This window comes from Malaclemys terrapin, chromosome 1 (genome assembly GCF_027887155.1).
Source record: "Malaclemys terrapin pileata isolate rMalTer1 chromosome 1, rMalTer1.hap1, whole genome shotgun sequence".
NCBI classification, from domain to species: domain Eukaryota; kingdom Metazoa; phylum Chordata; order Testudines; family Emydidae; genus Malaclemys; species Malaclemys terrapin.
The window spans coordinates 273,765,399-273,789,793 of NC_071505.1; the positions used below are offsets into that span (position 1 = coordinate 273,765,399).

At 40.1% G+C, this 24,395-nt stretch overlaps 1 protein-coding gene across 1 annotated transcript; it reads right to left on the reverse strand.

The window, feature by feature from the left end:
• Positions 1 to 213: 213 nt before the first annotated feature.
• UCHL3 (ubiquitin C-terminal hydrolase L3) lies at positions 214 to 20,010 on the reverse strand. Its single transcript, XM_054013243.1, has 5 exons — positions 19,944 to 20,010; positions 6,869 to 6,997; positions 1,560 to 1,716; positions 891 to 976; positions 214 to 315 (listed from the first exon to the last, which is right to left on the reverse strand). Exons 2-5 carry the CDS (start codon positions 6,941 to 6,943, stop codon positions 220 to 222), a joined length of 414 nt encoding a protein of 137 aa, XP_053869218.1. The 5' UTR covers positions 6,944 to 6,997; positions 19,944 to 20,010; the 3' UTR covers positions 214 to 219.
• Positions 20,011 to 24,395: the final 4,385 nt, after the last annotated feature.

The window sequence follows — 24,395 nt, forward strand, 5'->3', positions numbered from 1 at the left end:
ATTGAGAAAAGCTTGAAAATGTGACCCAAGGCACCCTAATGGCTCAGAAACCTAACGGGAAATAAAAAAACCCAACTAAAAGAAAAAAAATCTCATTATTTTTAATCCAGTCATGATTTTTGAACATTTGAGGCTGGCAACTTTCATTCTAGGGTAGATCCTACATGAAATAAAGAAAATATTATAATGGCTGAAAATCAAATTACTTGAAACATTGTGTCAAAGTATTATGTTCGTAAAATAAACAAAATTTAAAAAATGGAATACCTCAGTCTGACCTTCATGGGCACTGGATTCATGAGTAACACGAATAGCCTGAAATTAGAACATATGTTTAATTAGACTTCAAACAAAAAAAAAAATCATTTCTTAAAATAGCAGGTATTTAAAGACTCATTCCACTTTCTTCATTTTAACTTGTAGGTTATGGAAGTTTACATCAAAGCAGAGTAAAGTTGTGCTATATACTATAGTGTACGATTTTTTAGTGTTGTAACTATTAGAAGTATTGATTAGACATTAACTAACCTCAAGATCTCAATTTTTTTTAAAGTATTTTAAAAAAAAGTGTTAAGAGTTTTTTAAAACTGTAATTCTGTTTCATGCAAAGTGAAAATCAAATAACAGTTGTTAAAAAAGTCGTCCATGTGTTAGTGAGATTACTAATTCCCCACTAGTAGCAAACAACATTTACAATAAAGCATTCATGTCTCAATCTAGCAAAGCACTTCAGCACATGCTTAACTTTAAACACGTAAGCAGCCCCATTTACAACAATGGGACTATTTAAGCACATCAGTGTTTGCTGGATCAGGGCTTAGATGCAAGACTATTCCTGCTAACAATTCTACTATATTAAAAAGAGGGGAAAAAATAAAAAAGATACTCACTTCATAGGTTTCTAAATATTTGGCTCTCTCTTCAGGACTCATAGGTAACGAATCCTCCAGGAATTTTTTCAGTGTAGAATCTGATTCTTAAAAATAAATAAATAATAAATTAATAAATCATTCAATTCCTCTTTCTGTTCTCAGCAACTTAGAAAATTAGATGAAAACTGAAAGGTTACAACATGAAGAAATAATACAAATCAGAATTGTTCCTTTTTATTTTTTCCTAGACTAATATTAAACATTACATTGTCAAAAAGCTTGTACACAAGGCATACAGTCTATTTACATCCAGAAAGGAGACTTAAGCCTGTAATGCAACATATTCTATTCCACTGCATACAACGACAAAACAATTTAAAGTCACCAGACTCTTATTATGGTGTGAAATATTAATATGGTATCTGCTACTTTGAATTTGGAGTTATATTTAATTCATTTAACTATGTGCTGTATTAGTGTCCTTTGTATTACTAAAAATTCTTAATGACTACCAATTAACAAAAGTCTGTGTTGTATTGCTGCTGTATAATTAAGACAAGAAGACTAATGGCGAATTTCTACTCGTGTCTTTTAAAGAATTTTCAAGTAGAGTCAACGCTACGAAAGGAGTACTGCGCCACCTACCCTCTAAAAATTATATTAAGTATATTAAGAGAAAAGATTTACCGAAGTTCATTTTATCTCTATTGTTTGCAATAGCATGAATAAGTCCAATTGTTCCACAAGCATTGTTGATGGTTTGCTTCATGAAATATACTGATGATCTGACATTTTGTCCCTGGGCTTTTATTCTCTCTTCCTCTTCTGTTCTGAATGTTTCATACTGGAACAGAAAATCAAAAGCGTCTTGCATGTAGAACTATTTCAAATTTCCCATGAAAAATCAAAGCTCCATTAAAATGTAATAGTACTGTAGTTTGAAACAGAAGGAAGCAGAACAGAATAAGTAAGGGATTGCAGCCTTTATCCACATGACTAGTCTCACTGATGTACCTGAGATTATTCAATTGTATAATTCTGCGAGTCAAGTCCTAAATCAGTATCTTGTCACCAGCCAAACATCAGTGTCTTTTATCCAATATACTGAATCACTTAACTTGTTGTGCCATCTAGTGCTATGCTAAGAATGTTCAAAAACGAAGATTGATGAGCTAGGCTCACTTTTAGAGAAACAGTCCCCTTTACCACAGTCTCCTATGTCTCCCTGCAATCCAGAAGGTAACGGAAGCTTTAGATCTATGGCAAGCAAACTGGAGTACAATAAATAACTACGCTAAAAGGGAAAGAAATGAAGCATTGTAGAAGCTTCAATATAGTCTTATTTTTTCTGGAAAAAGTTGAGTTATTTATATGTTTTTGAGTGGTACTGATAACTTTGCAAATGGGTCTTCTGAGGCCATAATAATAATAATACAATTTTGTTTATTCTGTTCAGTTTCTTCCATGACACACAATTTGGCTGTGTAATCTGAAAATTATTAAATTTATACATGTATTCATGTTTTAACAGGGTCTACTGGTGAGGGAAGCATCCTGGGGTGCACAAGAGGATTCCAGAGTTTGTCAACTACCGTAAAGACCTTTGGGATAAAGAAGGTAGCCAATAAGGAGTGAAGAAATGGTTTTAGGAAGGAAGTATATCCAGACCATTGCTTCTGCTGTTTAGAGTATGATGATGGAGCTCCTGGGTGGATTCCCCTTTGCAGGGAACCACTGGAAGTCTTAGTTCAAGGTCTGCTGGCGTTTGTAGGTCGCGCTACCAAAGCTGTCTGGGAAAGGATATAAGCAGCTTCCTTCCATTCAGACGGAAACACACTGTTGAGGGAACTGGAGCTGCTGAGAGCCCCTCAGAGTCAATGAAGCAAACTCTGGGTCTCAGTACAAGTTCCCAGATTTCTGCTGAAGAGAAGCTACCCTTAGGAGCAAAAGCTTGTTTTGCTTTGAAAATACTCTACAACTATGGAACTGGGAGGTTTTTTTGCTGATGTTCAGCCCAGTATACACATATTACTGTATGGTTTCATTTCTTGGTGTGATCTACTCTGCTGTGGAGAAGTTTACCAATAAATAAGTATACAAGAAATACACTGTGCTTTTACAAAAACTGGTATGACAAATAAACCAGAAACAGCTGCTTGCAAGTAGAACACAGTAGACAGGTTTTCAGATAGACAATCCGGACTACAAGAACGAAGGTGCGCCCTGATTTTAAGTCTTTCCACCTTTTCAATATGCTGCCCTGATGACTGATTTTTTATCAGTCAGCACAGCAAACCTGAAAGCACTAGACAGCTGGTTTTGTCAATTATAGAACATTCCATTCTCTTATCTACTGCTGGAATGTTGTTCGCTCTGGAAATACTATGCTTCCCTCCTTTAACTCCTTGATTAATCACAGAAATAAAAAGGGTTATAATAAATAATACACCTTTACCTCGATATAACGCTGTCCTCGGGAGCCAAAAAATCTTACCGCGTTATAGGTGAAACCGCGTTATATTGAACTTGCTTTGATCCACTGGAGTGCGCATCCCCACCTCCGTAGAGCACTGCTTTACAGCGTTATATCCGAATTCATGTTATATTGGGTAGCGTTATATCGAGGTAGCGGTGTAGTTATAAATCTCTTAGCAAATAGCCATATCTGCATTATACATGTGCCTAAAATGCTCTATTGTGCACTTTTTTTACAGCAATGCTGCTGCAAAAAAATCCATTACATTTCTTTAAGCAGAACACTACAAAAATACATTTATGGGATTACAAAATTACTTGTTGGTACTAGCAATACTGCTATTAAGGCATATTCAATTTCTGGGCATTATTACTCACTGAATTGGCCAGCAGAGGTTAGGAGTAATACACATTACAGCCAGGTTGGCCTTCAAGAAGGAAAGAATGCCTGCTCTGCTGTAAGCATTCCAGACTACCCTGGCAAGCTATGCAGCACTAATTGTGAGGCACATTAACAGTTCTAAAAAGAGGCTTATTCAGTCCCCCTCTGTCAAAGAACTAGTACTGATGTAAGGGCTCGAGATTGAGAGATGTGGAAGTTATCAGAAAATAAGGAAAGGATCTGACAACAAGAAGCACCCATTTGCAAAAGTAGAATGGCTCAAAAAGGAGTCACACTAATATATACCACAATGCACACTGACTGAATGCAGCTCTGTATTCATACCTTATACATTATTGTAATAATTTTTGTACAAAATATGCTTTGTAAGGTATCATTTGAAAACTAACAACTCGCTGGACAATTATATCATGGTGAAATATATGTAGCAACATTATATGTAGAGTTATGAACATAAGCTGAAATTATGATTCAAGGTGTTTAACCAGGCAAATCTGGGGAGTGGGTAAACCAGTTTCTCAAAGACAAAGGACAAACTGACGACTCTAGCCAGGGGTCAAAGCTGACTGGCGATCACTAGTCAAGTAGCCATTCTTTGGCAGTGAAGAGGGGTAGGAACAGATGGATTTGCATTTTAACGAAAAAGATCTTTCACTATGAGACCTCATGTCTGCATCCTCACAGCTGGACGGAACGTGTATTTAGGAGTAACCCTCAGGAAAAGGCATTTCAAGGGTGACTGGATTATAAAATGGAGAGGCAAAAACACCCCGGGTGTTCATTCTCGATCCTCCTTTCTCGCCCTTTCGCTGAAGACGACAAAAAAACCCAGACCTTTGGGAAGGGTTCTGACCTGATAATTTGATCAGCCCTGTTACTGGGATCATGTGGTAAGGATTTCTCCTTGAACCAAGTCTAGTTTATTAAGTTTTAGTTACTAGACAGTGTTCTATTTTTTTCTCTTGTAGCCATTTCTTACTTTAATGCCTTATATTCGTACTTGCTTAAAATCTCTTTGTAGTTAAATAAAACTTGTCTTTTCTTTTATAAAAACTAATCTAGTGTTGTATTTAAACTGAGTTGTCTGGGTAACTCCATTTCAAGTAGCAAACTGTTCAATATTATTTTAGGTCCGTTGCCCCTGCAAGGGAACATAGGAACTGTGCAGGAAAGGGCTGGACAGTGCAGAATACATGTTTGGGGGGGAAATTTAGGGCTGGGAGTGTGTTGGTGTTACCCTGCAAGTGGTAACCAAGGCTGGTGGAAGCCAGTGCATGGCTGGAGTGTACTGGAAGGCTACAGTTATACACAGTGTGCATCAGGCCCTCTGAGGCCCCCTGCTGTACTCCTAGTGGTCCTACCATACCCTGCCCCAGGGTCCTCCAGGCCTGCCTAGAAAAGCTGCAGGAAAGCAGCCAATCAGAGCCCAGCAGGCTCAGATAAAAGACTGCAGGGCCTGAGTAGGTCAGTTCCCAAGTGGGACCTGAAGGAAGAAAGGGCGCTTTGCTCTGGCCACAGAAACTTGCAAGATAACCAGAAGCTGCATTTTGCTTTTTGAAAGGAGAGAGTGGACCTGAGAACAGTAATCCTAAGAGGGAAGAGACCCAGTGGAAAGAAGCCCAGGGAAAACAGCAGTCAGAGTTAAAGGGAGCAGTGTGCAACTGCTGTTCGTAGGGTCCCTGGGTTGTTGATTGTGAGACTTAGTCAGAGGGCTGAGCCACTGAACCAACCTACAGGATACCAAGATAATTGCAGCTCCACAGCCAGCCAACAGGAGGCATTCGGAAAAAGTGAGTGCCCCATCACACACAGACACTCAAGGTGTGACCTGCATGCTGTTTGTGAGGGGCCCAGGTTGGTAGTTACAGCAGCAAAGCATTCTAAGGCACCCAAGGTTGCAGGGCAGGTGATGAGGCAACACCTCACTGGTCTGGACTGGACCCCAGAATGTCATACACATATCTAGGCAGTATTTTTCCTGAAAACCTGAACAAATTAAGATTAAATTATAGTAGAGTGAAAAAAGTGACAAACTCAAGCCATAAAAGAGATCTTTCTAGGACTCATGTCCTTTGCACACTTATGGGTACAGTACTCAAACTAGCCACAAGTAGTCCATTGATATGACACCATAACAGCATTTTAGTAATGGATTACCCCATTCCCGAGAATAAGAGAGTTAAGACATTGGACAAAAGTTCAGTTTAGGGAGCTTATTGTTCTTTTCCCAAACCCAAATAAACCCAGTGGAAAAACCAACAGCCCCACCCCAGAGCCCACACCCCCAGCCAGAACCTGAACCCCTTCCCGCACCCCTGCCCCAGCCCTGATCCCCTCCTTCCCTCGGTCCCAGCCCAGAGCACCCTCCTACACCCCAAACTCCTCATCCCCAGCTCCACCCCAGAGCCCCCACCCCCTCCTGCACCCCAACCCCAATTTTGTGAGCATTCATGACCCTCCATACAATTTCTATTCCCCGATGTGGCCCTCGGGCCAAAAAGTTGGCCCACCCCTGCTTTAACCCCTCTTGACAAAAAAACACAAATCAAAAACAAAGATGATCCCCAATTCTGCCTCAGTAACAAACATCCCCAATCCGTCCAAGAAATGAAAGCTATGTTGGAGCTACAGGCTTCTCTAGACAGTAATTAAAGCTCGGACTGCATTATGATACTACAAAATCAATATATGTTTTATAAATGGCTGTTTGATATTGTCCACATTTTCCGTATCCTGTCTTACCACTTTGATCATGCCTTAATGTGGTATAAATGTTAAAAGAACAAAAATAAATATTGCAGTTCCATTAAGAGAAGATCTCAAAATCCTTTAAAATATCATTCACATCTATCGCTGACTGAGAGCAACATCAGATTTCCTTTGTTTATACATTTATTGTTAATACTTCTGCAATTGTAGTTTTGTTTAATAATCTTATTTTGACAAGAACAGAATGGATCACAAACCAGAGGAACTTTGAAGAAAGCTTGTTGGTTTTTTTTAGTCTCATTACCTATTTCACTGACGTAGAGAATTACAGATTTCATATTATGTATGATGGGGCATTTTGACTGATCTACTGATTTTGAATGACTAAGTATCATTAGTAAATATTTACCTTTTCTGTTACTGGGAAGAGAAGTAGCACCGCACAGACAGGTCTTGGCACCATGCAAAGTAGTTCTGGATCCATACCATACACATCTACAAATTGCCAGTCAGGATGTATACCTAACTGTTTGAGAAACTAGTAATGAAAAGAAAAATGCACAGTATTAAACAGATTTGTTAATAAATAATTCATATACTAGAAGCACGTTTGATCACCTGTGAAGTTAAATACACTTTAATAGACTTTGGGCAGATCAAGATAGTCGAGAGGTAAACAGGAGGATGAAGTGAGGTTAAATTGTAATGACTGACAAACTGAAAAAGTATAATGCTTTGCTAATCAAGATATACTGAAGAGCCATTGTTATAGCATAAACAGTTTTCACTATATTTAAACAGCCATATGGAGCGGGGAAAAGTGGATGGTCAAGTCAACAATTTTTCAAGTTGTATTTTAGTCACTGACACAAGGAAGATCCCAGAGGAGCACATGGATCTGGAATAGATGAAAGTTGAGTGCAAGGATTTAAGAAACCCCGTCCCTGCCCATGCATTTTGCAAAGTATACCATATTGAGTGTTAATAGGCACGTAACTCATTTACAGTCACTTGATTTGAGCAATCTGACCCCTAAGAGGACCTTCTTCACTAAAGAGATTAATGTTTGAACATTTTACAGAGTACACTTTAAAGGTGTTCTTTTGCAAGAAGGATGATATATAATAAAAATAACCCTATGACACCCAGCATAAAGTACCCATTTTACCTAGACAGAGATTAATGAAAGCCAGGCCATAACAATGCAGTTTATATAGTTCTCAGTTTGTTTCTTCAGAACTATTTACTAGATTCTAGATCAGTGGTACTCAACCTTTCCCATACCACGACCACACATTACAACAGAAAAAATGCTTTTAGATCATGAACCACCGCTCGCCTAGCCATTAAAAAAAAAAGAAAGGAAGCTGAACCTGCCTCTAACAGGGGTTCTTGTCTTTCCAGTTGAGAAACCTACATCATTCCCCTTCACTAACGGGAAGGGGGAGACAAAATTAAAAACATCTCTTTGCCCCCTCCTCCCTAGCATGGTGCCCCCACTGGGTACATACATATTTATGCAAATTTATTTAGATTAATTAAAAGGTATGTACACTTATGTAGATTTCATAGAATCATAGAATATCAGAGTTGGAAGGGACCTCAAGAGGTCATCTAGTCCAACACCCTGCTCAAAGCAGGACCAATTCCCAGAATTTATTCAAATCTGACCTACTTTTTTTTGCTCAAGGATGTTGGCTGGGATGTTTACAATGCAAAGTACCCCCCGCAAAAAAGTATGAGTATTTTTATTACTGTAGTCATTCCTTGATTATTTGAAATAAAGTAGAAAACTCATTTAAATACTGATTAAAATTAGTCTTGCATTGGATGAGAGGCATGGTGGGTGTCTTTCATCAAAGGAAGCCCAGGGTACCCATTACCAATGTTTGAAGATATAAAAGAAGATTGTTATCCCTTGGAGAAACAGAATGCACAAGACTAAACGTATTTGTAAGGATGTATGGGAGGAAGGAAGGAAAAGCAATGAAATACTTCCAACCATTTTTAGTTTATTACATTTTCTTTTAACAGCTGTCATTTACACCCACTGATTTGGGAAGTTTAGACATGTAGCCATTTTAAACATTTTATTCCCAATATTCTCCTCACTTGCCATCTCACAGTGCAGAACTATTAGCCAAAACTCTCATTATAAGTTAAGTGGAGATCAGATTCAGAGTTAAAAAGGAAGTATACAAGAATCTAGACATAGTGGATTGATTAAAGTAAAAATGATTTAAATAATTGATTTTAATCATGATTTAAATCAACAATCAGGAAACCTTGGTTTAAATCATCAATTTTAGGCTTACTTTGCATTTGGATGTTTTAGTTATGCTCCTAGAGAAAGGGGGATTCTCATTGGTCGGTAACCTTCAAAGCATTATCTTAGACTACTTGATTTGCAATTACTTCTAGCCTTTACTCTGAATTTGGTATTTTTTTTAAACCAGATTAGTGTGTTTTTATACATGTTTAAAGCAATTATATCACTTATACACATTTAAGATTCTTAATTCTTACATTTTAATTCTGTTAGAAAGTGATGCATGATGTATTTTTATTTACTAGATTAATAATCTGTGTCAATCTTTATTTGGATGAAATTGGACTTCAATAGGCAAAAACAGAATTTAAAAATATAATTAAACTACCTTAAATATGCTGGATACATAAGAATGGTAAATGTCTTACATTATAATTTGCTTTCTGCTAGCTGAATCTCCCACAATTCTGATACACATGGGCGATTCCCCTCCTGCCTGTAGTTTCTGGAGACAGTTCAAAGCTGTAGCACACCCTGTGCTACCCACACACTCTTCTCCAGCCTGCTGCCACATGATTCATTCCAAAGTTGTGTACAAACTCATACAATATGATTAGTAACAACAGCTTCAATGCCAACCCATAAATTATGTACAATAGACTATGGCCTACAAGCATAACTACCAAAATTAAATACTATCCCTTGGCTAGGAAGACATCCAGGGGGAGCAGAATTATGGGAGACACTGCTAGCAGAGAGGAAATGATCAGGTAAGAAACTACTCCAATAGTCCATTTTTTTTAAAAGCTGTTTTAAAGAATTCAGAGGTACCAAAACATTTAAATAGTGCTTGAAAACTATGCCTCAGGACTTCATGAAAATGTACACAAAGAATAGCCTAATTAGAACTGAAAGTACATTTAAAATGGCAATGGAGGATCAATGAGAAAACTGCAAGCTTTTCACTTGCATCAACAAATGGAAAGGTTTTCACAATACTCATACTTCCAGTTGTGTCAGTTTCATCACTGAGTAAAAGCAGCATCACTCTTTAAAGAGATACCAACTCCCTGCCTCTTTGCAATTGGAGAGCTACTTCTGGAATATACGTCCAGCAAGATTCACAATTAATACTTAATATGCTGAGGTACAGCTACACTGGACCAGATCCTGGCCCTCATTCTGCCTGTTTTATGGCACTGCACCAAGCAAATGGAAAAGTGACCTAACCTGCAGACTCTCAGTGTGGGGGGAAATCACTAGCAAGCACAAAGCCAGCAGAATGGCTCCTTCTCTCTCCCCTTTCCCAGCACAGGAGTTGGGGCTAGGGAGGTTCTATGTCCAGCTAATCCCTGGCAGTTGTAACAACACTTTGAGGCTGTTACAAATGGGCATAATTTGCAGCTGCCCTGAGGCTGCTCTATATGGAGTCTTGGAACTGGCATGATGACTCCAGGATTGAAGATTAGAGCATAAAGTCACATATTCCTCACCACCACCCTTCTGTCAAGCAGAAGGGCTGTCTCAATAATCTAGACCATCATGTATAATGGACCTGGTTCTGTTCAGCCTACCTTTCCAAATAAGCTGTCAATGGGCTGTGCGTTATTTACTATGTACTATAAAAACATGGTGTCAAGTATCAGAGGGGTAGCTGTGTTAGTCTGAATCTGTAAAAAGCAACAGAGGGTCCTGTGGCACCTTTAAGACTAACAGACTTCTGTTAGTCTTAAAGGTGCCACAGGACCCTCTGTTGCTTTTTACAAAAACATGCAGCACCTACAGCTCCTTTCATCCAAGAAATTTAGAGCAGTAAAAAATACCATCTTCTCTGCCATGCTACAGTGTAATCTGGTACAGTAAGCAGTTTCACTTGTTTGTACGAGGGAGACACTGGCTTTTCTTTATACTGTATGCCATTCACTAAGATGAGTGCTAGTTTTGCATGAGAGTCAGACTGTTAGTCTAGTCATATCTGTAAGAGAGACTGTCGAACAACAACTAAGTGGAAACAAGGAAATAGAAACAAAAGGTAAGTGAAAGCAAAAAAAAAAAAAAAAAAAGGCAGAACAAAAGCCAGAATGTTAAGCATGCAAAAGAGACTACTGCTACATTACTGCAGCAGCTTCAAAGGTAAATAAATTCATACTTAGCAAAATGAGTTAACATTTCAATTACTTCAGATGGATCAATTTCCTAAAAGATTCATTCTCAATTCTGCCACAAACTGTGAGGGATTGTAAAATAGTCCCCTTCACAAACTTAAAGTGACAGGAGTGGAAGGAACCATTATGAACATCTAGTTAAAACAATTTGTGCCTTATTTCTAGTCTGAATTTGTCTAGCTTCAACTTCCAGCCATTGGCATTTGTTCTGCCTCCTTCATGCCTACACACAGATCTAGAGGAAGGATAATTCATGGGTAGACAAAGAATGGTCCAACAGTAAAGGTGCTGCCCCAAACTCAGGAGACCCAGGTTTAAATCCCTGCTCTACAACAGACTTCCCAGCTGACCTTGGGCAAATCACTTGAAATGTGTATGTGCATCTTTAGTCACCTAAGTATCTTAAAAAAATCTGGCCCTCAGTCTCATTGTCTCAGTTCTCCATCTGTAAAATGGGGTTAGCAGTATGTTTCTACCTACTAATACTTCCTAGTCATCCAAATTTAGAAAGTAGTCAAACAGGAACCCTTAGCATTCACACCACTTTGATGAATAGGGGCTGCACATCTTCAAAGGAAGGTGAGGATAACTTTTTTCCCCTTTCCAGACAGCATCACTTCAGTCTTGCCTGAGTTCAGCTTGAGCCAGCCGTTCTTCATCCAAGAGCTGTAAGTTTTTTGACATTTTAGTAGTGGTGGTGATAGCAATAGCTTAGAATAAGATCCCTAAATTTCTATGAACTGATGTCTGAAAGGGACCTTAAGAGGTCACTGTGACATGTGACATTACACTCCATATTTTTATAGTAATATTATTGTGATAGGAGTATGGAATAATTATGATGTATTTTGTGCAAGATAAGGAATCAGATATCATGAAAAAGGTTACGATTTACTGAATATGATTATCCTACTTGTATGCATGCATCATTTTGGTATCTGAAGTTAGAAATATTGTCTATATATCTATAACAAATGTGTTTACACCTGGGGAATGCCCACTAGGCAAAAGACTGTCAGTGTGGATGGCTGGCTGCCTGGAAAGGGCCCATTCAAGTCAATGGACTATTAGGGAGAACAATAGGTCTTAGAAGAAGCTAATCTCCCACCATGGAGCCTTCCTGAGGACGCTACAAAAAGCCTCTGAGTCATGGCTTCTATGATGCTACAGGGGCATGTGACCAGATCACCTGGTACTGGACTCCATCCTAGAATACCAGTGTTTTTCCACTGAAAGGTGTGGGAACCAAGCTTGGAGACAAAGGGTTCCCACCATATGCAAAAGCTATTTAAGGCAGAGGAATGACATCATCATGGTTCTTCACTAACTCTCTGCCCTAAAGAGACTCTTGGAAACACCTGAGGAACAAGGACTGAACTGGGGAAGGGGGGGGGGGGGCAGTGCTGGACCCAAGCTAACAGGGAATTTTAGCCTGTGAAAGGAACACCTGGGGTTTTTAAGATGCAAGCAATTGCAGCTTTCCCCTTAAGAGCCTGCAGCCTGCATGAACCAACAATTAGGGTGAGAATTTGCTACTCATATCCAATCTCTTTAGTATGTTAAGCCTAGATTGCATTCTTGTTTATTTGCTAGGTAATCTGCTTTGATCTGTTTGCTAACCCTTATAATCACTTAAAATCTATTTTTTGTAGCTAATAAATTTGTTTTTGCTTTATCACAAACCAGAGTGTGGGAGTCATAACTTGGGGCAAAAAGCTGTTTAATATTTCCTTTCCACACTGAGAGGGGGGGTGACTGGCAACAGATATAAGTTACTATGCAGCACTTCCTATGCAAGCACACTTTATTCTTCAGGTAAAAAGCATAACAGAGAAAACATCTTAAAAACAATAAAAACCAACACACATGCTAATAAGCATCCCAGAATTAACTCTAACCTTAACAAATTCTGGCATGCCCAATCCTTTCAAATCCTGTCCAAAGGATTGCGACCCTCTGTGGACCAGGGGTCCTGTCCAATTGCTGGATCAGGAACAAGGCCTTCAGCCAGTTTAAAACCAGGTTATTTATCCAAAAACCCTTTCTTTGTCTGTTGGTCCCTGGAGAATCCAGTTTGAACTAGTATATGCATAACTTTCCAACAGGTGGCTTCTCTTAAGATGTTACAACTGGAGTGAATTTACCTAATCACCCCCAGTTGTTCTACTATTTACCCTTTCCATGGAAATACACACAGTTCCACAACAACACATACACAATTGCATTTTAATACAACGAACTCCAAAGTTGTTAAAATTAATTCAATAAGCTGTAACCTAATTCAATAAAGTTCACTCAGGATACTGCAGGAAATTGTCAAGTTTCTCACAACCTTCCAGTCCTCTTTTCTTAAGATTAAACATGCCCAGTTTTTTTAACCTTTCCTCATAGATCATGTTTTCTAAATCTTTTTGTTGCTCTCCTCTGGACACTCCAATTAGTGCAATCTTTCTTAAAGCATGTGTCCAAAACTGGACACAGTACCTAGCTAAAGTCACTCATTAATACCAAGAAGAGAGGAATAATTACCTCCCTCACCTTGCCTAAGCCACTCCTTTTAATACACCCCAGAATGATATTTGCGTTTTTTGCAACACCACCTTGTTGGCTCATATTCAATTTGTGATCCATTGAACCCTCTTTTCTGTAGTACTACTGGTTAGACAGTTTTTGCATTTGATTTTTCCTTCATAAACGCAGTACTTTACACTTGTCTATGCTGAATTTCATCTTATTGATTTCAGACCAATTCTCCAATTTTCCAAGAACATTGTTTCATAGATTCATAGATTATAGGACTGGAAGGGACCTCGAGAGGTCATCGAGTCCAGTCCCCTGCCCGCATGGCAGGACCAAATACTGTCTAGACCATCCCTAATAGACATTTATCTAACCTACTCTTAAATATCTCCAGAGACGGAGATTCCACAACCTCCCTAGGCAATTTGTTCCAGTGTTTAACCACCCTGACAGTTAGGAACTTTTTCCTAATGTCCAACCTAGACCTCCCTTGCTGCAGTTTAAATCCATTGTTTCTGGTTCTATCCTTAGAGGCTAAGGTGAACAAGTTCTCTCCCTCCTCCTTATGACACCCTATTAGATACCTGAAAACTGCTATCATGTCCCCTCTCAGTCTTCTCTTTTCCAAACTAAACAAACCCAGTTCTTTCAGCCTTCCTTCATAGGTCATGTTCTCAAGACCTTTAATCATTCTTGTTGCTCTTCTTTGGACCCTTTCCAATTTCTCCACATCTTTTTTAAAATGCGGCGCCCAGAACTGGACACAATACTCCAGCTGAGGCCTAACCAAAGCAGAGTAGAGCGGAAGAAGGACTTCTCGTGTCTTGCTCACAACACACCTGTTAATGCATCCCAGAATCATGTTTGCTTTTTTTGCAACAGCATCACACTGTTGACTCATATTTAGCTTGTGATCCACTATAACCCCTAGATCCCTTTCTGCCGTACTCCTTCCTAGACAGTCTTTTCCCATTCTGTATGTGTGAAATTGATTTTTCCTTCCTAAGTGGAGCACTTTGCATTTGTCTTTGTTAAACTTCATCCTGTTTAACTCAGCCCATTTCTCCAATTTGTCCAGATCATTTTGAATTATGACCCTGTCCTCCAAAGTAGTTGCAATCCCTCCCAGTTTGGTATCATCCGCAAACTTAATAAGCGTACTTTCTATGCCAATATCTAAGTCGTTGATGAAGATATTGAACAGAGCCGGTCCCAAAACAGACCCCTGCGGAACCCCACTCGTTACGCCTTTCCAGCAGGATTGGGAACCATTAATAACAACTCTCTGAGTATGGTTATCCAGCCAGTTATGCACCCATAAATCCACTTCACAAATCCATGCTGGCTGTTCCCTATCACCTTACCACCTTCCAAGTGTTTGCAGATGATTTCCTTAATTACTTGCTCCATTATCTTCCCTGGCACAGAAGTTAAACTAACTGGTCTGTAGTTACCTGGGTTGTTTTTATTTCCCTTTTTATAGATGGGCACTATATTTGCCCTTTTCCAGTCTTCTGGAATCTCTCCTGTCTCCCATGACTTTCCAAAGATAATAGCTAGAGGCTCAGATACCTCCTCTATTAGCTCCTTGAGTATTCTAGGATGCATTTCATCAGGCCCGGGTGACTTGCAGGCATCTAACTTTTCTAAGTGATTTTTAACTTGTTCTTTTTTTATTTTATCCGCTAAACCTACCCCCTTCCCATTAGCATTCACTATGTTAGGCATTCCTTCAGACTTCTCGGTGAAGACCGAAACAAAGAAGTCATTAAGCATCTCTGCCATTTCCAAGTTTCCTGTTACTGTTTCTCCCTCTTCACTAAGCAGTGGGCCTACCCTGTCTTTGGTCTTCCTCTTGCTTCTAATGTATTGATAAAAAGTCTTCTTGTTTCCTTTTATTCCCGTAGCTAGTTTGAGCTCATTTTGTGCCTTTGCCTTTCTAATCTTGCCCCTGCATTCCTGTGTTGTTTGCCTATATTCATCCTTTGTAATCTGTCCTAGTTTCCATTTTTTATATGACTCCTTTTTATTTTTTAGATCGTGCAAGATCTCGTGGTTAAGCCAAGGTGGTCTTTTGCCACATTTTCTATCTTTCCTAACCAGCGGAATAGCTTGCTTTTGGGCCCTTAATAGCGTCCCTTTGAAAAACTGCCAACTCTCCTCAGTTGTTTTTCCCCTCAGTCTTGATTCCCATGGGACCTTACCCATCAGCTCTCTGAGCTTCCCAAAATCTGCCTTCCTGAAATCCATTGTCTCTATTTTGCTGTTCTCCCTTCTACCCTTCCTTAGAATTGCAAACTCTATGATTTCATGATCACTTTAACCCAGGCTGCCTTCTACTTTCACATTCTCAACGAGTTCCTCCCTATTTGTTAAAATCAAGTCTAGAACAGCTTCCCCCCTAGTAGCTTTTTCAACCTTCTGAAATAAAAAGTTGTCTCCAATGCAGTCCAAGAATTTGTTGGATAGTCTGTGCCCGGTTGTGTTATTTTCCCAACATATATCCGGATAGTTGAAGTCCCCCATCACCACCAAATCTTGGGCTTTGGATGATTTTGTTAGTTGCTTGAAAAAAGCCTCATCCACCTCTTCCACCTGGTTAGGTGGCCTGTAGTAGACTCCTAGCATGACATCTCCCTTGTTTTTTGCCCCTTTAAGCCTAACCCAGAGACTCTCAACACTTCCGTCTCCTATGTCCATCTCTACCTGAGTCCAAGTGTGTACATTTTTAATATATAAGGCAACACCTCCTCCCTTTTTCCCCTGTCTATCCTTCCTGAGCAAGCTGTACCCATCCACACCAACATTCCAATCATGTGTATTATCCCACCAAGTTTCAGTGATGCCAACAATGTCATAGTTGTATTTATTTATTAGCACTTCCAGTTCTTCCTGCTTATTCCCCATACTTCTCGCATTTGTATATAGGCATCTAAGATACTGGTTTGATCTTTCCTCCCAGTTTTGTCCTGACTCTCCTTTCTCTCTGCCAATATAGCCCACACTCCCTCTCGTTTCCGACCCATCTCCCCGGTCTCCATGTTCCCCACTTACCTGTGGGCTTTGCTCACCTGTCCCCGTCGAACCTAGTTTAAAGCCCTCCTCACTAGGTTAGGACGACAGGATTAGAATTCAAAGTGCTTTCAACACCTAACTTGGTATTACCTGCATGTTTTAGAAGTATATTCTCCTCCATTATCAAAGTCATTAATGAAAATATTGACTAGTACAGGACCCAGGACAGATCCCTGCAGGATCCCACTTTATACATCCTCCAAGTTTGACAGTCAACCATTTATTGATAACTACTGAATACAGTGTCATCAACTTTGAGTAGTGTCATCAGCATAGCTTTGGCAGCTGAGACCAGGATGTGTAATCTTTGCCAGAGGTCTCACGCAGGTATTAAGAGAAGCAAGGATAGTATAGATCCATATTGGATCTTGCAGGTGAGGGCTTTCAGAGGGGAGGATTACCTCATCACCAGTCTCCAAGTTCTGCTAGAGAAGTACAAGTGGAGCCACTGTAGTGCTGGGCCATCTATTCCTGATATGACATATAAGTGGGTTAGCAGTAACTTGTGGTCCATTGTGGTAAAGGCTTTAGAGAGGTCCAGCAATGTAAGCACAGAGCTCTGATTGTACTGAATTGCATCTCTGAAGTATAGCGCTAGTTGGTGGTGATATGCCATCAGGTGATTGCCGTTATGGAATATATCTTCAAAGCCAAAGAAGGTACCTCCTACCATCTGATCTCCAATCTTTTAAATAGATAATCCAATACTTACACATTATAGATAGTGCAAGGAACAAGATGTCAATTTAAACAAGCATTTCAGAAACTGGTAGCTCCTAACACCGCTATAATACAACGTTTTCACAAACTGCACAGTGCAGCAACCTGTCCATACGGGAGGAGAAATTGACAGTCATTATGTTGGATCCCATAGCCTGTAACTGTGACATGTTCATCTGTAACAGTCTCAATAGTTTAATTCACACGACAAAATACCTCTGATTTACAAGGCACTGAGAAAGCGATATTATGTGGCGTATAAAGCAAGGGTGGATTTATTTTAAAAGTGATTGAAATTACCTTGATTTAATAGATTTCTCTCTTTTTAGTTACTTATTGAAATGAATTTAGATTGGTTAAAATGATTACCAACATCTCCTCAAAACTTGTTAAAGCAAAAACATGGCTTTGCTTAAAGTGTGCAGATTCTTTATTTTTACATTATGGTAAAATTAAGTGAATGTTATTCTTCAGATTTAATGGACATTATTATATTGCTTAACCACTTATGTAAGCAACAGCATTAAAGTTAAACAAAACCACACAACAGTGTGTTCCAAAAATATTCTAGTAACTGAGTAGTGTCCTTTAAATTTATGCCTATAGATTTCAATAATTATATACATATAATAAATCAATGCCAAAAATGTACACCATATTTATAGACATAAAATATCTATCATTCTGAAGGATCACAGGGCACTTTACGAACTTTATGGCTGCCTACAAGCATCCTCATCCTTACATCCTATGGAATAACATGAGTCGCTCCGCAGCAATAATTAACCAGGTTGGGTTCTGAATTCCCCCAGCCTTTAAAAAAGTAAAATTCAACTTTATTTGAAACTGAAAAGGAATTTTAGGTAAGCAGCATATGATTAACTGCTGTCCAATTACATGGGTAACACCCTATTCTTGTACAGAGTTATATTCGTAAAAAAGAAGATGCTACTATGGGGGGGTATCTACTAATCATGCCATTCATGATCAGTTTCAGAGGTGGAGCTGAATTGTTCTAAGAATGCAGGTTTGCTATACAAATTGTAAATAAACTTCAACCACTGAAGAGGTGAGAATTCCAGACACATAGCTGCAGAAACTGTTTAAGCAGTAAATCTAATTTATCTAAAGCTGCATCTTCTAAAGATGCACACAATGTTTTCTTTATTTGAATTAGTTCATTGAAATATGGAAAACTGAAATAGAGAAAGCAAGGAAAATATGTGTTCTAAGAAATGAACAATTAATTAACACCAGATTGCTGTGTGAACAACACAATTCTATCTAGAAAATCCAGCGTGCCTAACAAATTAAATTATCTGTTCAGTTCTTTCAGTCATTAGGCTGAAAATCAGATTAAAAAAAAATTCTACAGTTTTTGCAAATGCAACGTATGTATTTTTTCATTTCTAACCTTCTGAATAGTTAAGTCATCTAGTCCATTTCTCTGCCAATGTAGGGTTAGTCAATGTACTATATTATCTAATGATTTTTTCCAGTATGGTATGAATTCCAGCACTTCTGTATAAAAAGTATTCCACAGTTATTTCATTTCGTTATTTGGAAGTCTCCTGATATTAAGTATAATTGCTTTCAAACCCCGCTTTTCTATCAAATATTAGACACATTCAAATATATGCACACACACACACACACACAGACCAGTATCCACAATATTAAATGTATCCTAAATTAATATTTCTATGAAAATAGATTGAGTTTACTTCATAGAAGCTACCACTCACCCAGTGACTAGACCTTCCTTCGCTTTCGTTTCAGTGGGAAAAACATGTCGCTCTGAGCATTTTTTAGGAAACATTCCATATGTACTTAGCGTATTGGTAAATGCAGAATTTATTTTAAGTAAGATGTTTTTATTTATAAGTTACAAGAATTATAGGTAATGGTAGATATGAACCCTCAAGAATCTACATTCCTATTAACCATTTTCACCTTCCTGCACACAGTCTCTTTCACCATCACCACACCTAATGAAAAGAAAGTTTTCTTTCCCCCTTCTCACCTAATTCTAACTCAAAACTCATCAAAAATGAAGCAAATTTATCTAGCAGGAATCCTGAAAACAAGCTAATAAGATTAATAATGCAAGATAAGATTGGTACATTCAAGTTGTACCTTGTTTTTGTTATTCCTCCCTACTTAATGAATTTCTTTCAATTGGAATAAAGAGCAGATGAATGATAAGTAAACTTCCCTTCTTGGCTAAGAGAAAGGGAGAGGAGCACTTCGAGTGGGAAGTATGTATCCTTCATACCTCACAGATCTCCCCTGCCTATGAAGTAATCAAAAACAAAGTAGTTTAAAACAAAGCTATGTATACCACCAATATTTTAAATTTTGAAACTCCTAAAAGAAAGTTCAAGTTGAGTGCTCTTCCGTTGATTACAAAGGAAAACAGATGTCTCCATTAGTTAGTCTTCACATGGAAGAAATTCATTTTCAGACACTGCTAGTTTTTTTAAAATGTGCAAAAGCCAAATTAAGTGTTTAATACAAGATGGCATAATTCTTACATTTTGAAAAATGTCACTAATTTTCCCTCAGTTTCATCCTATCACTGCTAGCTAGTCCCAAGCTATACCATGTTAAGTTTCTCTTTCATTTTTGCTTGTGATTATTATAGTTATGAGTTGTTAAAAATTAATAAACTTTAAGCTTCTATTGTCTCATTTTCACCTTTTTCTTTCTAACTGGAAAGTAACCAGATACTTAACTTGGCTGTCAAAAGGACTATTCAGTCCAGCTATCCAGTTTGTAGTTTATTTCAGGTTTTGTAACATAAGTTGTAAGATTCCAGAAGCCTGGGGAAAAGCAGAGAACATCTGGTGCAGTCTCAGACATTTTAGTCAAGTCATTGCACTGAAATTAAAGCATTGGCATAGAAACTGCTGAATTACACTGATTAATAGGTTTCAGAGTAGCAGCCGTGTTAATCTGTATCCGCAAAAAGAAGAACAGGAGTACTTGTGGCACCTTAGAGACTAATAAATTTATTAGAGCATAAGCTTTCGTGGACTACAGCCCACTTCTTCGGATGCATCCCACTAATTTTAAAAATGTGATTCTGCTCTGCAAAAGTCAAGCTATGTTTTCTATATCAAACACAATCATTAGTAGCAAAAGATGTATACAAGCCAAATGCTGCCTTTGGCAAGCCTATTGCTTTTATTAAGGAATTCACAGCTGCAACTAAGGGCTACGTAGGTGGCCCTACAAACAGAACTTAGCCAGTCATTCTACTGATGCATGAGGTAGAACAGAGCTCGCTTTAGCTGTGTTGGTTCTACAAGAGAAATCAGAGTAAAAAAACCTAACCAACAACTTATTTCCAACACTAAAATGAGCAAATATGACCGAATAAGAAGCAAGGTACACATGGATTTTTTAAACAATGCCATTTTCACATACATTTTTCAGAGCAAAACTTGACTATGTCTCCAGTTCTGCAATTGGATCTGCATGCGCTACCTCTTGGATTCTACATTAATGCAGAAGTGCACATCCAACCAAGCCCAGAATTAGGACCCAAATATGTACACTGATGTATAAACAGTGGGAAACACCCTGATAATTAATTCACTTCTTCCCCATTTTAAAAAAATCCTATCTTATTTGCACTCTTCGGACTGGTTTCAGAGTAGCAGCCGTGTTAGTCTGTAACTGCAAAAATAACAGGAGTACTTGTGGCACCTTAGAGACTAACAAATTTATTTGAGCATAAGCTTTCGTGGGCTACATTCTTTCGATGCATCCAAAGAAGTGGGCTGTAGCCCACAAAAGCTCATGCTCAAATAAATGTGTTAGTCTCTAAGGTGCCACAAGTACTCCTGTTCGTTTTTACTTTTAGGACTGTCACACAGAGAAATAAAATGTTTGCACTTCTTCAGAAACTCCACCAGGGTCAAATGGGCTATGGGAGGCCCCACCAAAAGGACGTGGGGGTAAAATAGGCTTTGTTGAGGCTGTGAAGGGGGTACGGTCCTTTAATTACAGGGAAGCGAGAGGAGTTGGGTGTGATGGTAAAGGGAGTGGTGGAGGGGGGGAAGGAGCTGGTTATTATATGAAACAAAGCTGCTCACCTGGTTAATGACCTGAAAAGAAAACAGAAAAAAAGAGAGTAAGTTGTCACACCAGCCCAGTTACAGCCACCAAAGTCCCCTCTGTGCTCTATAATCATCCCCTCCCCATAGCTCCAGCCCCCCACCCAGTCACTGTCTCCTCCCTCCCTCATCACCCCCCGCCTGTCACCTGACCCCGTAGCCCCTTCCCCCTATTGTCTCCGAGTCCCCCCCAGTCACTCCCCCAATAATCCCCCAGCCCCGTCCCCTTCTCCCTATACTCCCCCTACCCCCAGTCGCTCCCTTCGCCCCGCCTCAAGCACTCACGTCGGGATTGGCCTCCAGGGGCAGCCAGCGGTGCGACTCCATGCTGCGGGCTCTGGGCGCTTCCTTCCGCGGAGCTGCAGGACCCGGCACTGACAGCGCCTCACGCCGCTGCCACTCCGCTCCGCCCCGCCCCGGGACCGCACCACAGCGAGCGGGGAAGGGAACATCACCCTCCTCCCCCGGCTCCGGAGTGGGCAGCGCCGGCCCAGGGCCGCAGCCTGGCGAGAGGGGCGGACACGGCGCCGGCCAGGCCGGGGGAGAGGGCTTGTCGCCCGACCAACCCTCCAAGTCCCCCCCCCCCATCTCTCGGAACATGGACTCTCCCGCCAAGGCAGGGGCGGGGCCGCGGCCGGAGTCTGCCCGCCTCTCCTGCCCCGCTGGCGGTGCGCGACGCCGGCTGGAGCGGATCGTGGCCGCTGGGGGGCTCTGTTCTATCCCGCCGCGGCAGCGGGCTCCCCTCGGCGGCTCGGCCAGGCCCAGCATGGGGAGCGAAGCCGAGAGCCCAAGCCAGCGAGCGACGTTACTCGCGGGCAGGTGGCGCGGTGACCCCGCAAAGCACCCCCTCCATCCCAGCGCAGCCCGCAGCGGGGAGACAGACAGGCAACGCCTCACAGCCTCTTCCCCCCACCCCATACGTACACAGACCCAGAGACTGACACCCCCCTCAGTCACCCTGATAGCCTGACACCTCCAGAACTACATATATTCAGCCACACACAGACCCCAGAGACTGACACACCCCAAAACTGACTTACATTCAGATACACAGAGACACCAGTGTTTGACACCCTCACCACAACCACACACGTTCCTACACACACAGACCTTGACTGACACCGACAAAGAACCACCCCAGTGACTGACATCCTCCATACAAGCACTCCAGAGACTGACCTACGCAGAACCACACATATCCATACACATAGACCAGGGGTAGGCAACCTATGGCACGCGTGCCAAAGGCACCATGCGAGCTGATTTTCAGTGGCACTCACACTGTCCGGGTCCTGGCCACTGGTCCGAGGAGCTCTGCATTTTAATTTAATTTTAAATGAAGCTTCTTAAACATTTTAAAAACCTTATTTACATACAACAATAGTTTAGTTATATATTATAGACTTATAGAAAGAGACCTTCTAAAAACATTGAAATGTATTACTGGCACGCGAAACCTTAAATTAGAGTGAATAAATGAAGACTCGGCACACCACTTCTGAAAGGTTGCCGATCCCTGACATAGATCCCAGTGACTGACACCCCCACACAAACCCAGTGACTGATGCCCTCACAGAACCACACATATATACACACACAGATCCCTTTCTTATTTGAACACTCCCTTTCTCTCCCTGATCTTCAACCAGAGTGTTCACCCCAAAAACCTAAAACTAAGTGTTTGTACCAGAAATAAAACATATTTATGTATTAAAAATAAACACATAGAACAAAGCATAACATGAATCTGTCATCTCTCTGCTTACATGTTGTACACCTTTCCCTTTTTGTTTTTTGGTCATTTTACACCTCGATCTTTCCAAGATTTACACACATGCTTAATTTTATTCACTGAATTAATCTCATTGACTTTGAATTCAAAGGTGATATCTGGTACGCAAAGATAGTGGGATCAAATGAAGTGGATGGCTAGGGCAGGAAGCTAGGCATTGAGCTTCTTCCCAGGCTTGTTAGTCTTGTGAGAGGGAAATAAATAGAAAGAATCAAGACAAGGACACATCTTCACTTGCTTCCCCTGTTCGCTTGGTAACAGGAAGCATCAGCAAAAACTCACATCCCAGTCTGTCTCTACCAAAGAGAGCAGAGCATCTACTTGGGGTTCTTTCTGATTTAAGAACAAGTGATTTCATCCTTCTCACTCAGCAAGAGTGAATAACAAACTTCAGAGGACACAGGACTCCTAGCCGCAGTTAGAATAAAGAGTTCTGAACTAAAAATGGGGATCAGCAATCTGAGCCAATGACCAAATGGGTTTAAAATGAATTAGAGAACCTTCCTGAATTGCACAATACAGGTGTTTTGATAACCATGAGATTATGGAGGTGTGTAATCTCCACCTTCCTATAACATAAACACAAATAATTATATCATTGGGAAGGGAGATGGCAAGACCAAACAGGAATCTGACCCATATATGTATAGTGCTTCTTATTAATAACAATAAACAAGTATATCATGTTGCACAATAATTACAAACCTAGGACTGGGGTTGCAAAATATTATATCTAGTTTGACTAAACCGGGCTTTAGTTAAATATGATGCAAAACTGTGGGATGCAGATTAACCAGCACTGCCAGCCTTTTAGTTTTACCAATCAATTCATTTTCAATATGAACAAATCATCTCAAATTAATTATTTTGAGATCATGGTAATATGGTAATATTAAAAGCAAATTGCGAATGGAACACCTATAAAACCTGCATCACGAGGAATATCTAATGTCAGATTATTCCATATATTAGACATATAGTTTCGAGGAGATAACCAGGGTTCTGACCTATCTTGGTTGGGGAATACTGTACTGAATTGGGCAGGTCTTCCGCATATCCTGTAGGCCAGGTGTGACATATTTTAAGGGTCCCAAAATCGGTTTGACACTGATGCAGCTTCGTGACACCAACATGCCTCCCGGTGCATCAAACGGCGCTGTGATTTGACTGTGACACAGCGTCGCGTTGCACGTGTAGTGCAGGACCAGAACACTATGCTGCCACACCACAGCAAGATGAAGAAATTGTTCTGCTGCAGGACGGAGCTCGGCGAC

What these genes read in the sequence shown, in the direction of transcription:
- UCHL3 (XM_054013243.1), bottom strand. Translation starts at nt 6,943, where the DNA reads ATGGATCCAGAACTACTTTGCATGGTGCCAAGACCTGTCTGTGCGGTG. An exon ending in TCTTCCCAGTAACAGAAAAG is followed by an intron (nt 1,717 to 6,868) that starts GTAAATATTTAC and finishes TTTCTGTTCCAG; the next exon opens with TATGAAACATTCAGAACAGA. An exon ending in AATATTTAGAAACCTATGAA is followed by an intron (nt 316 to 890) that starts GTGAGTATCTTT and finishes TTCTAATTTCAG; the next exon opens with GCTATTCGTGTTACTCATGA.